This window comes from Odontesthes bonariensis, chromosome 21, assembly GCF_027942865.1.
Source record: "Odontesthes bonariensis isolate fOdoBon6 chromosome 21, fOdoBon6.hap1, whole genome shotgun sequence".
In the NCBI taxonomy this organism is placed as follows: Eukaryota; Metazoa; Chordata; class Actinopteri; order Atheriniformes; family Atherinopsidae; genus Odontesthes; species Odontesthes bonariensis.
Window position 1 is genome coordinate 20128436 of NC_134526.1, and position 12874 is coordinate 20141309.

The 12874-nt window shown below is 41.2% G+C and overlaps 3 protein-coding genes across 3 annotated transcripts; all 3 read right to left on the reverse strand.

Annotated features, from left to right (window-relative positions):
* Nucleotides 1–395: 395 nt before the first annotated feature.
* On the reverse strand, nt 396–3401 carry alyref (Aly/REF export factor). Its single transcript, XM_075454332.1, has 6 exons — nt 3029–3401; nt 1480–1638; nt 1251–1398; nt 1031–1094; nt 773–953; nt 396–682 (listed from the first exon to the last, which is right to left on the reverse strand). Exons 1-6 carry the CDS (start codon nt 3275–3277, stop codon nt 668–670), a joined length of 816 nt encoding a protein of 271 aa, XP_075310447.1. The 5' UTR covers nt 3278–3401; the 3' UTR covers nt 396–667.
* A 449-nt stretch (nt 3402–3850) lies between these two features.
* Nucleotides 3851–7372, reverse strand: mcrip1 (MAPK regulated corepressor interacting protein 1). Its single transcript, XM_075453794.1, has 5 exons — nt 7279–7372; nt 6480–6553; nt 6148–6266; nt 4716–4820; nt 3851–4617 (listed from the first exon to the last, which is right to left on the reverse strand). Exons 2-5 carry the CDS (start codon nt 6485–6487, stop codon nt 4553–4555), a joined length of 297 nt encoding a protein of 98 aa, XP_075309909.1. The 5' UTR covers nt 6488–6553; nt 7279–7372; the 3' UTR covers nt 3851–4552.
* A 1970-nt stretch (nt 7373–9342) lies between these two features.
* Nucleotides 9343–11687, reverse strand: ppp1r27a (protein phosphatase 1, regulatory subunit 27a). Its single transcript, XM_075454004.1, has 3 exons — nt 10924–11687; nt 10582–10732; nt 9343–10378 (listed from the first exon to the last, which is right to left on the reverse strand). Exons 1-3 carry the CDS (start codon nt 11357–11359, stop codon nt 10258–10260), a joined length of 708 nt encoding a protein of 235 aa, XP_075310119.1. The 5' UTR covers nt 11360–11687; the 3' UTR covers nt 9343–10257.
* Nucleotides 11688–12874: the final 1187 nt, after the last annotated feature.

Consider the following 12874-nt stretch of genomic DNA (forward strand, 5'->3'; position numbering starts at 1 on the left):
GTACACTTCTGTAAGCGTGTCTGAAGGTTTGAGTAAGAAAGCGGAACCCTGATATAGTACGACATCTAGTGGCAGCGCCTTCGCAGGTCCGTACTAAATATCAGCAAAATATATCCCCCAAAAAACTGTCATTAATTTAAAAGCCTCAGCAAGCTTTTACAGCTTACAAGTGATTACAAAGTGTTAACATCGCCATCTTTAAAAGGCACTTAAAACAGTTATACATTTACACTATTAAAATGTGATTTGAAAATGGAAGCCATCAAGACTTAAAAGCTATACCCTTCCAACAATTTTAATTGGGGAGGGGGTCAACAAACATAACTGACAAATAAATAAACAAACCAGATAAATACAAAAGGTAGCAAATAGAAGCATGACAATGAGACACTTGATTCGGTTAATATGCACTGCAGGTTTTTATTACAAGTTTCATTTACTACAGGGTAGAGGGACTTCAATAACCTACAGTCAAAACCATTTTCATCAGAAAAGGGGAGGAAAAAAAAAAAAACATACTGGTAAAAAACACTTTGGAGTATTTAAAAGAAGTTGGAACAATTTCAATCACATCAAAAGACAACCAAGTGTAAAATATTCTGCACATTTGTAACAACCACTCCCTTCTGTGCAGACAGGAAGGGACAACTGGGAAGAGCTTCGTTCCTTAGCTGGTGTCCATCTGAGAAAACAAACAAAGAGCGAAATTAGACAGCTGTCAAAACAAAACCGGCAAACTCATGAGAAGCCCAACACTGAAAGCTGGACATACCCTCGCATTGTAGGCATCTAATTGGGCATCGAGCTCCTCTGCCGACAGCTGCTGTTTGCTTGTACCACCACGGGCACCCCGCCCTCTTCCACGGGGGCCGCCAGCACCACGTCCTCCTCTGCCTCTCTGCATGCCTCCAAAGCCACGGGTTCTGTTCATACCTCCACCCCCTCTGTTTAGACTGAAAACAAAGCAACAGTTATATATTGCATCAGTAATGTTTCATTTCTGCAACATTAGAAATCAAAATTCACTTACCCCTGCACAGGCCGCCTCTGTGTGTCAATCTGTGATGTGACGAGCTGTATGTTCATTGGCCGCCCTAAAGAGTTAGACAGAAACTTCTTAACTTGGGCACGACGGCGCTGCTATCAGACAGCAAGTTTACCAAAACAGAATACCTGAAGCAATGTAAAAAATGCAGACAAGCACAGAAACATATTTAAAGTACTAAGACAAGTTTAGGGTTGAGGCTTACCATCAAGTGGGATACCATTGTACTGTTTCATGGCTTTAAGTGCATCTGCCCTCCTTTCAAAGTGGACATCTGCTGTTCCCAGGCTTCTTCCTGATCGGTCATAGTGAACTGCAGCTTTCTTCAGAGTCCCAAACTCAGCAAAAAGTTCCTTCAAAGAGAGGGGCAAAACTAAGTCTCTGTCCAAGCAGACACAGTACTGACGAATGTTTTCAGAGTGAAAATCTAGTACCTGAATGTCTGCATCTGAAACCCCAAAGTCCAGATTGGAGACAAGCAGCTTCCCTCCAGTTTCCACACCAGCTCCTCCGCCACCCCCAGCAGCACCATTGAAGCCGCTGAAGCCGTTGTCGAACATGTCGTGCTGCCACTTATCTGGAAGCTGTTTAGGCTGCAACAGACGAAAGAGAACGCACCTGCTGACTTCAGGATCCCCTTGCCTCTGTCAATCACAGAGTCCACACGGCTGGGTGTTGGGGCAAGCAGGGGCTCCACGTCCAACATGGCCAGGGTGCTCAGCTCCCTCAAGAGGGTCCCCAATTTTCCCTGCCCACCCCATCACTACAAGCTAGTGAATCAGCTAACACAGAGGGACATTTACAAGACAAACAACACAACTACAAAGGCAAGGGGATGTTTTGTATTACACCTTCTGACATAATGGATGGTACTTTTTTTTAGTGATTACAAGGTCTGACAGAATCTGCTACAAAACCACTATCAAAACTTAATCATCCCAAACCCACCCACAATCTTTATTCTAAACCCTTATAAACTCCCCAGTCTAACTACCATAAGTGCCCATTGTTCTCTTGCCATCTGCGCCTCCACCAAAGCCTCTCCAGATATGCTCCTCGGATACACAGGGGGTCACCATCTGAAGCAGCGTAGCCTCCAGCGTTGCACAAGGTGTCCTGGCCCACCAGAGTTCTTTGCCATGCCATGCAAATGGCTTTCACGCGGGGATATTGTCCATATGATGGAAGGGATGAGAAAAAAAAAAAAAAATAGACCCGATACCCCCTCTATATGAGGGTGGATTTGGTGAGCGTCCATTTTGAGACCACGCCATTTTGGCTGGGGCTTTGTTAGGCTCGTCTACATACTCATTCACACTTAAGGAGTGAAGAATGGCCTTATGTGAAATCTACGAAGGGAGTTAAAAGTCCATTTATCCATCCACAAGAAATAGGCGCAATGGTTGAAAGCCACCATGCGGGCATTGAGATACCCGCCAGCCACTCCCCGAACAAAAGGCCGCCTGGTCGCTGAACCGGGACTTGGACAAACACTATGCTCCCGTAAGCAGTGAGAAATCATTTGAGGGCGAAATCTCTCGATGAAGTAGTTTCCTTTCACCATCAATTTGACACTTGGTGTGGAAAGCCGTTATTGACCTTTGATGACTAGCTTTAAATTACGGTGCTGGATTCAAAATGGCGCTGTTGAGGCCTTCACGATCCAACTTTAGCTAGTTAGCCGACATGGCTAACGCATCCACTCTTTCCAACGGCCTCTTCTTGGAAGGTGATATAAGACATATGGGTTGTGGGAGAAGGGACACATTATGCAAACAACTTCCATTTATGCTTAACCGCAAACCAACGAGCTCTCCTCTGAAGGAAACTCGGCGGATAGCCATCATTATATTCGCTTGACTAGCAAACTGGCTAGAGGATTAGCTAGCAAGCCTATTGGAGAATAGAAGGACGTTAACCAGGAATTTTCAGCTGTGCCGAAGGTTTTTCCTTTCACTGCTCATTCCTCTAACTTTCTCATACCCTGCTGTAAGGTGTTGGTCTGCCTCTAGCGCGGCTCAGGTTCTGTCGGTTCCTCATGGGGCCAGAACCGCTGCCTCGGCCTCCAAATCCTCCTCCTCCGCCGCCACCAAGACGCCCAGGGCCTCCTCCTCGGCCGCCACCGCCGCCTGAACCTCCGCGGCCTCGACCTCTTCCTCCCCGGCCTCCACCTCTCTGCTGCCTGTTCTGTTTGATAATATCGTCTAGAGACATATCCATTTTATCCGTCATTATGCTGCTCCAATACTGCTAAACTGCCAAAGTAATATAAAAAATACACCCTAGACTGAATGGGTCCCTCTCCCTAGCTTTAGCTCAACGTCCTCTGTACCGCCGACAAAACAAAATGAGCCAACGTCCACAGATTATGCAAACAGGTTCGTCTCGTGCGGCACGTAATTCTGACGTCATTACGTAATACGCTATATTCAGTCACAGGCGCCCTCTACTGCCTAACTTTAATTTATGTTTAAAAAATATCATTTCTTTTCATCCATATATTCATTCTGCTTGGAGCTGAAACGCTAAATTGCCTACCATTTCTCTTTAAAATTTCAAAGTAATTTTTTCAAGTAAAAACGGACATTTTCCTCGTTCTATTGAACTGAACAATGAGATAACGCCATCTCATATACTTGCCATTATGAAACTGCTCCAGCTGTAAAATGTTCACTCAGTGCCCATTTCTTCCACACATTGTGCATTTTCAGTGAAAATCTGTTCTTCGTAAAATACTTTAAGCTGCCTTCAGTGATGTAAAATTCACTCAGATCAATATTCATGTAGGATCAATACAATCAGCAGTTCTGTAAAAGTCCTTTATTCAACATTTTGTTTCAAGGCTTAGAGGAGAGGGGTTAACCAAGGGCTGCATACTTGCATACTCTACTTGATAAAGTCCATCTGAGGGCAAGGAAATGTATAATAAAAATGTTGGCCTTCTACATTAGGTTTTGGCTTCCAAAACTTGCCCCGAGACAGGGTATATCCAATGTTACCAATCAATTACTTCTATCTATTTTCCAAAACAAAAATAGAAGTCAGCCCTTTAACATTTTCCTCCAAAGTCATTTAAGTAGCAGTAGTAATTTTGTGTTTAAGACTGCAGTCTTTGTGTCCTGTGGAGCTTCAGCAACAGGCGTCAACAAATTTTCACGAATGCTTGCGTCAGTCCCGTCCACGTTACGAATGTTAATATGAAGAATCTGAGAACTGAGGAACATAAAAAAATAGAGGGCAGAATTTGTGCTCCTTGAAATTCCATTTTTTTCCTTTTTAGTCAGTAGTAGAGGTTGTAAAAACAAAACAAAATAAAAAATAAAAAGAAGAAAGGGGTTACTATAGTCCGGAGTACAGAAATGATAATTGCATTCTGTGTAAGACTGGCCAACAGGGCAAACTTTCTGGCTGACAAAGGGGGCGATGAATGAAAAGTTCTTGTGGATAATGGGTGGGGGGGAGACAAAAAAAAAAAAAAAAAAAGCAATCTGATTATCAAAGAAAACACTAAGATTTCTTGGAGTCCTGTGTGTTGCGTTTTTTTAGGTCACTCAGGTCCACTGGTGTGAAAGCTGCAACAAAAGTAGACAGAAAAGTTATTGGCCTACAGTTGACAGGCTCACTGCTTTAATGTGACATGAAAATAAAACTCAGTTACGCTACAACTTACAATGTAGGTTAGGGTTGGGGTTCTTCTCCACATACTCCTGTGGTCCACGGTCATTACGTTCACTGTTTTGTGTTGATCTGATGTCTCTCAGCACACACTGCCAGGCTGTGGGAGAGTAATTGCAAAGCATTTTTATGCCATGTAGGAGGTTCTTCTTTGGAGATTTATCAGTAAAAACACGAAAAAGCACACTAACTGAAGAACAATAAGAACTTTAACTCAATGAATGTGAGACATGGGTAAGTAGAGTGCTGAGTCTCAATGCATCTATGACAGTGTAAAAGCATGGCCTCAAATTTTGGTACTCAACCTATCAAATATTTCCAACTGAAAGGTTGTCCAGGACTGTGTTTATAAGGTGCACACTGCACACGATGACTGGACTAGAAAACATCAAAACCACACCAAAAGCTTTGGTTAATGGGCCAGCAGTGGCATTGTTACTTCAGTTCCAGTGCTTGTTTAGAGCCAGTGTCAAATCTCCAACGAGCAACTAATTCTTTAAATTTCTAAAGCTAACGAACTGGCTTATGGGAAGCAAAACTGTTAGTCAGTGTGGAACAAAGATCTGCTTATGTCAGAAAGTTGGGGCGGGATTACAGTGACCAAAAAAAAAAAACCTACAAGTTTGTAAACTGGCGTTATGTCTACTCTGCCCATCCCGTAAGGTGGAACAAACACACGCAGGGTGTAAAAATACAGCAGTCTTCTAAATAAAATAAACCGAAGGTAGGTTTGAACGTAACAAAATGGATGCTGGAGCTGATGTACGCAGTAACGTGATGACACGGCTCTATGATGACGATATCATCCATGGAAAAAACAAACTGCCCAATAAGACATTCACGTCACATCAACATAATTACAACACACAAACGATCAAAATACAGTAAAAGACAATAAAAGCAGAAGTTTGAACCTAATCAAATGCTTTTATTTACTCTGTGTTTCTTGTTTCTTTGGAGGCTGAGAAATAAAAACGCTGAGGAGGACAGTTTGATGTCTTACAGAAAACCAATGAGAACTTGTAAGGCATATTACGAACAAAGCCTTAGGTCATTATGGGAGGAAATGTTCTCCAGTTGAATAGAAACAGGACTGACAATTGGTTGAAAAGGGGGTATGTGATTAGATTATAGCTCATCTAATATAACAGCACAGTTACACTTATGGAACAGGAAAAGATGACTCATCTGCAAACAGATGTATCAAAAAGGGATTTCAGCTATTCAGACCTTTATGATCTAAATACGTGAAAGTTTACATTCCTGTAACCATTTTTGTAAATGTCACTTGGTTGCTGGATTAAGTTTAGACAAGCTATTGTTCCCATGCAACACAATTAAGTTTAAATTCTGATAAGACTAAGGTTACAAACGCTGGATTCATCCTACAGGATTTTCAACACGTCATTGTCAAATGGCATACTTACTATCGTGTATAAAGCGCACATTTTCCTCATGTGCTGGGGTAAAGAGCTCCCCACTGTTAGTTGGGGATCGGGGACTTGAAGTCCTTTTGTAACTATTCACCATCCTGGGAGCTGATGAGCTTCAAAACATTAAAAACATCTAAATTAGCAGTGGAGCAAGCAATCATTTACTGAGAGATTTTTTACAAATGTTCATCGCTATGAAATAAATATTACACCATTCTGTGTCTCAGAATCACAACAAAACACACATCTAAAATAGTATTTGATGAATCGTGATCATATTTTAATCCAGTGTGGTTATCACTCTGCATTTGCAAACGTTTTCAGACCTGGTCATTCTGTTTGCAGTCTGTACTCGCTCCTCGCTGAAGGATGCAAACGTGCACGAGTCCTCAGCTGAAGTCTGGGGGACACACACCAACGACAACATCAGTATTCCCACATAATCTAAGAAGTCTTTTTCAGCAGGAAACAGACGCACGGTTACACCTAAGAGCTAAAACAACTCCAACGCAGCTAACCTGTATGAAGCTCTAAACTGATGGGTAGCCGGTTGGTCGCCTGCGTAACATTTGTTTGCTTGTCTTTCAATGCCATTTAAGATAAATGTTATCATCTGACGACCTCAGGTAACATTGGCCACAATAGAAGTAAATTGTTGTTGCAGGGGTGTACTGTTTCCTCTATAGCTAAGGTAGGCTAGGCGTCAGGGGGGAAAATGAACACTTTTGACGTTAGCCAAACAAGCAGCTTTTGTTTACGTTTTGGCTTGTATAGCTTCAGTGTTGTTAGCAGCAGGCAACGGAGCCAAAAGTTGTACGATAAGCTACTAAACGTAATTAGCACCGCATTTCGAAGCACTCTTTGCTTTTGGGATACCTGTCTCCCAATAGCTATGTTCCGAAGCGCAGCTAACTAAAGATTCCCTGACACAACCATTTCAGCTGGCTCACTTTAGCCTTGTAGCTAGCTAGTCGGTGATTTACATTGTCTTATGGTAGCGTTAGCTTGGAGGAGCTAATATTTTCATCACAGTAGCTGATACTGCAAAGTTAACAGAGGACACTTGGCACAATTATGACATTTCCGAACTGCCCCAGCAAATGAGCGCTAAGCCTGTTCACAAACCTTTGTGGAATTGTTCCCCTCGTTTTCTTTATTCAGAGACTGTGTACGCCGTTAGACCTGGCTAAAACGTTGCCAATGCCAACCAATCATTTCCGGTAGGAAACACGGAAGAGAAAGGCGCTTCCAAAAACAAGTCAATCACGCTAATAACAATAATGATGATAATGATAATAATAACAACAATAATAATGATGATGTTGCAGTTTTGTTCTAACAAACAAATCAACTTACCCGCTAATTTGAGTTTATAAAAAAAAAAACATTACCACCATTATATCTCTTTTTCCACTTTTACATGTCAGGATAACTAGGGTATACGAGTTTGTATAAGACTAAACCTAAAGAGGATTTAAAGTTCAGTTCAGTTCAGAGCTTTATTGTCCCTCCAGGGGAAATTTAATTTGCAGTGGCAGTGCAACTAACACAACAATAAATAAAACAGTGACATAAAACAATGTCGCAGCAACCAAACTTGATTTGAACAATCCTAAACGAAGTAAGAATATAAATATCAGAGAGTATAATAAAGTGTGTAAAAGATAAAAGATGCCACAAGAACAGTGCATTTAAGGATTGTGCAAACTGATTGCATTGATTGCACGTGGAACAAAGGAAAATTTATACCTAGTACAAGCCCGAGGCAGAGAAATGGACCGAGCCTTCTGTAAGACTCGTCTGTCAAAGATCTCTGAGAGAGAGGGAGAGAGCTGCTGCATACAATTATCTTATTTGCGTCTCTCACAATTTTGAGCAGACAATTTTTGTTTTTAACCGACAAATTTCCATAAAATGACATTAAGCAAAAAGTTAAAACTAACTCAATAAGATATCTATAAAACAAAATCATTAAGGTATTATCAACATTGAAAGATTTTAGTTTGCACAGAAAGTATAATGTCTGCAGGCCCTTTTTGCAGATTGTTGAGGTATTTAGGTCATGTGTCAAGTTTTTTCTCAATTATTGTCCCCAAATATTTATATGAATCCACCATCTCCACCGCTGTACCCTTAATAACTGTTGGGTAAGCTGGATGTGTTATTTTCCTGAAGTCAATGACCATGTCCTTAGTTTTTTGAACATTTAACTTGAGGAAATGGCAGTCACACCACTCCACAAAGTCAGTTGTAACTGGCCCATGGTCAACCTCTCCATCCTGGAGTAAACTGACTAAGACTGTGTCGTCAGCAAACTTCAAGAAATGCCTGTCAGTGTGGTGACTCCTGCAGTCATTTGTATATAAAATAAAAAATAAAGGGGACAGGACACACTCCTGTGGTGAACCTGTAGAAGTCATCTTCTTCTTTCGGGATAAGACACTATTTACCCTGACTGACTGAGGCCTACCGATTAAAAAGTCTGTGAGCCATTTCACCATTCAAAGATCAAGACTAAAAAAGGACACTAATTTATGGTATAAAATGAGTGGCTGAATTGTATAAAATGAGTGGCTGAATTGTATTAAAAGTCTGCAAATAAAAGTCTAACATGGGTTTTCTTACTCTCAAGATGCTTGTATAGAAAGTTAAATAGAGTGGTGGTAGCATCCTCCACTCCTCTAGTTGTGGAGGACTATCACAATTTTAAACCAACAGTGATAAAATATGACTGAAACTGGAATTTCATGAAATGCTAGACCAAAGTAGCAATGCTTAACACAAAGTATGGCTCAGGTGTTTCAGTTTTACATGATGGCAGTTAAACTGATGGTGTGTTTTCTCCGGTTATTGTAATAACGTAAATGCTTTGTTTTTGTATGTAACGCTTTTTCTAGTCTCGCTGACCCCTCAAAATCACTTTAAAATATTACCCCCCAGAAAAACAATGATTTGTGCACACATTCATACAGCGCATTAAAGCGCAATAAACTGAACATGCATCCCTACCACAGCATGCATGCACACTAACAGTGCATTTAGAGGCAATGCGGAGTTTTGTGCCTTGCCCAAAGGCACATGTCCATGTGAGCTCAGGAATCTGAGCATCAAATAATCAACCTCTGACCGACGGACTGTTGCTCCATCTCTCGAGTTTAATTTTTCTCAACAGATCACAGTAATGACTCATTCATATAAAAGTTACCTTTATTTCTGAAAATGTACAAAATGAATCATTAAACAGGAAATTATAAGACTTTCATTGATGACTTTTGTATTTTTACTACAGAAAATAATAGAATACATTAGGGGAAATGCTGTAGCAGTGGAGGAGCATGAACAACATAAACCGTGTGTTTGTTTGTTTGTCTTATGACGATCAGTAGGTTTTATTGATCTGGATGATCCTCCTTCTGCCCAGCAGTGAGGACATATAACAATGTATAAAACACAATCATCTCAGCCCAAATTAAAGTGTAAATACACTATTTATATATATCAATATATATATAGATATATATATATATATATATCTATATATATCCACAGTATGGATCAACAGACAGTGTAACCAGCTACATAAAAAGTCACTGCTTAACACCAATACAGCTGTTAATACTTGAATTTAAAAGCTCACTGGGATAGAAATAAAACTTCCTCACGAAATGAATAGATATTTAGACCTGACCAATGCTCAAGGAGTAACAATGACATCTGGGTTCTGTGACATTTACTGTGTTAGGTTGTCAGGTAGTTACAGAAAGATATTTACAGCACTAACACTGAAAGGAATAACAAATATACAAATGCACAAAAAAAAAAAAGTCTCACAAATAATAAAGTAAAATAATTGAATCACCAGCAACAGAATATTGGGGTATTGCTTTACGTCTGTATTCTAAAAATGATTATCTAAAGGAAGTCTGAGGTTCACTTTTGAAGATAAAAAACACAATTTTGCTTCTCAGGATCAGAGACATTGTACCATCTGCAGCAGAAATGCTCCTCCAGTCCGTTAAGCTTATCTAGTGTCGTTTACCGTTCATTCTCTTTTATCATTTCTATCGTATTTCTGGTTCTCTCCTGGGTTCATTTGGTGCTCCGTCACACACAGCCAGTCTCAAACAGCGTGGTCAGCTCCTTGCAGTCTGGGTCAATGAGGTCCACAGGCTTCTCTCCACTTTCATTCTCTGCTTCTGTGCTCGCTCCCATCGTCAGCAGATACCTGAGAGGGAAATAAAGTTAAACATTTCTAACCAGAATAGAGATTCCTTCTGCGATGTTTCTAGATATATGACGCCTGTAAATCATCAGATCGTTAATGGCTGTGATATATGATTGTTTAACGGTCTCAGCTCTATGACATGTCGTAAAGATGTGGTAATCTGAAGTCTAACATTAATCTTATTTGGAAAAGTTATACGCTACTTTGCAATCTCTGGGTAGCCATCACTGCAGGCCATGTGTAGTGGCGTCCATCCATCTTCATCTCTCTGATGGACGTCGGCACCATATTTCACCAGCAGTTTCACCACCTCCAGGTTTCCTGTGAGCACTGCCTCATGTAGTGCCGCCATACCTGCATACACAGCAACATCAGTCCCCTGCAGCAGCACTGCTCTTTGCAACTCAGTTTGTTGTTTAACGTGAAATCATTGCCCCTCTAATCCAAAACCCCAAAATCTCTCAAACATTAGGGCAGTGGATTCCTGGAAGTAAAACTGATGGCCATGGGAACGAAAACATAAAAGCTGTGAAGACCTTGCTCACCTGAGTGGAAGAGTGTATCCACTCGAACCTTCCTTGCTCTCATGAAGCGGCCAATTTGCTCCATATCTCCTCGTCTAACAATATCTTGGAAGATGATGTCATTGGGGAAGTGCACAGTTCTCTTTACAGGTGTTACAGGTATCACGGGTGCAGGCTTTTCTTGTGCTTCCGTGCGATGCGTTGAACTGTACCGTGAGCCTTTGCTGTATGAAGGAACGTATGTTGATGCAGCTTTGTAAGTGGATGTGCAATGTGTCGGGGTGTAATATGTGCTGCTGTGCTGTGTTGGGGTGTACTTTGATATCGAGGCGTATGTCGATGTGTGCGCTGTCGGTGTGTAATGTGAGGGGCTGTAGTAGGATGGTGTGTGGTATGTTGGTGTGTACTGTGAAGTGCGCGTGTATGTTGACAATGGTACATGGTAGCTGTACTTCATCCTTGCAGTGGTTGTAGCGCCGTCTCCTCCTATGCGTTTAGATCAGGAGGAGGGAAATAAAGAAATCCAAGGGAGCACAACAATCCAATGAAAGAGCAGTATCCTTTGCTCTGTGTCCTTCTTGTCTTCTCCTCGTTTTATCCTCTGAGTTACTAGCTGAAGCAGTTCCTGCTAGTCTCAGATAATACCAACACCTTGGAAATCCTTTGCTTCACTCCAATAAGTTGAAATTCCCTTGTTTTTACCCGGTAGCTTTTTCTCGCCGGCTGTTCATTTCTTCCATCAGAAGCCGTCTGTCACAGAGTTTATTTGCGGTTGCACAGAACAGTGGTCTGGTTGGGAAAGTCCGACAGCATCCCTATATACCCTCTGTAGTTCTATTTTAAGGTCCAATATCCAGTGACTTCAGCTTAGAAATGAGTGACCCTCATCCCGCTCCTCCCTCTGTGGTCATATGTCCACTGACACTGCATCCACCCCCAGATCATAAAAAATGTTGACAATCACTATGTTCCCTTTGAATCTGGCTTGAGACACACATTCTAAATGCTCTCACATAAACATCTAAACAACAATGACGGACACCAGCACTAAATATTGCCAGTGGAGGGATGTTCTGAGCCAGGTTATTTTCCCATTTTGGGTTTTTACAAAGAGTTATACGTTTGTTTTGGTGTTATTAACACGAACCAGGATTTCAGGGCTAATAAACAGAAGCAAATAACAAGTGCACATGATTTGAGTGACGACTTGTTGATTAATCTGCTTATGTCATCTTGAGGCACACTGTGACCTTGGGTATACCAGAGACTTTAAGCACTGATGTCAAACATTTGGGCCCATAATGCATCAGACTTTTGCTTTTTTTGCATTTATTCAAATTGTCTATGTTCTTCGTTGACCTGTAGGCCTGTATTGGCGCCCTTTAAGCTTGCCCTTTGTATAATAACCACATAATAAAATTTATCCCCTGAAGAGGTTATATCGGGGAGTGCAGACTTGGAAAACTGAGTGGGCAATGGTACTAAATGTAACCTCTCCCCTCAAATGTCACTGAAAAGTCACATGGTTGCCATAAATGCAGCTATTTACAACCCTGAACTTTTAGCACTCACTGCAATATGGGCTGACAAAAAAATACAACTCTGCTTTGGATTCATTTAGAGTTGCATGTATCATGAATAAGAATCTTTTTGGTCTCCTTGCCTGCAGTAAATCAATAGATTATATCTCATCATTTGATGTTTAAAATATACTCAAATTGATTTTTAACTCTAGGTGACTTGCATATGTGTGAGTGGCTCTGTTACATTATGTTAGTGGCAGCAGCTGTCCCCAGACAGACCTCTAAGATGGGCAGAGCTAGATATAACTAGTCCCAAAAACTTTTGGAAGACGCCTTGTGCATTAGATGCTGCCAATGTAACAGAAGAAAAAGCATGGCTGCCATCCTCCTTTTTTTTTTGTTTCCCAACGCAGCTCCAGTGAAGTTTAACCCCTCTCCAGGAATACACA

Excerpts from the sequence above, each read along its gene's own strand:
- ppp1r27a (XM_075454004.1), bottom strand. The coding sequence starts at position 11,359 with ATGAAGTACAGCTACCATGTACCATTGTCAACATACACGCGCACTTCA. Across the intron at positions 10,733-10,923 it reads GGATACACTCTTCCACTCAG|GTATGGCGGCACTACATGAG; the intron begins GTGAGCAAGGTC and ends CTGTGTATGCAG. Across the intron at positions 10,379-10,581 it reads GGCTACCCAGAGATTGCAAA|GTATCTGCTGACGATGGGAG; the intron begins GTAGCGTATAAC and ends TTTCCCTCTCAG.
- alyref (XM_075454332.1), bottom strand. The coding sequence starts at position 3,277 with ATGACGGATAAAATGGATATGTCTCTAGACGATATTATCAAACAGAAC. Across the intron at positions 1,639-3,028 it reads GACCAACACCTTACAGCAGG|CCTAAACAGCTTCCAGATAA; the intron begins GTATGAGAAAGT and ends CGTCTGTTGCAG. Across the intron at positions 954-1,030 it reads CAGAGGCGGCCTGTGCAGGG|TCTAAACAGAGGGGGTGGAG; the intron begins GTAAGTGAATTT and ends CTTTGTTTTCAG.
- mcrip1 (XM_075453794.1), bottom strand. Across the intron at positions 4,821-6,147 it reads TGTGCGCTTTATACACGATA|CCTGGCAGTGTGTGCTGAGA; the intron begins GTAAGTATGCCA and ends ACTCTCCCACAG. Across the intron at positions 4,618-4,715 it reads CCCCAACCCTAACCTACATT|CTTTCACACCAGTGGACCTG; the intron begins GTAAGTTGTAGC and ends CTTTTGTTGCAG.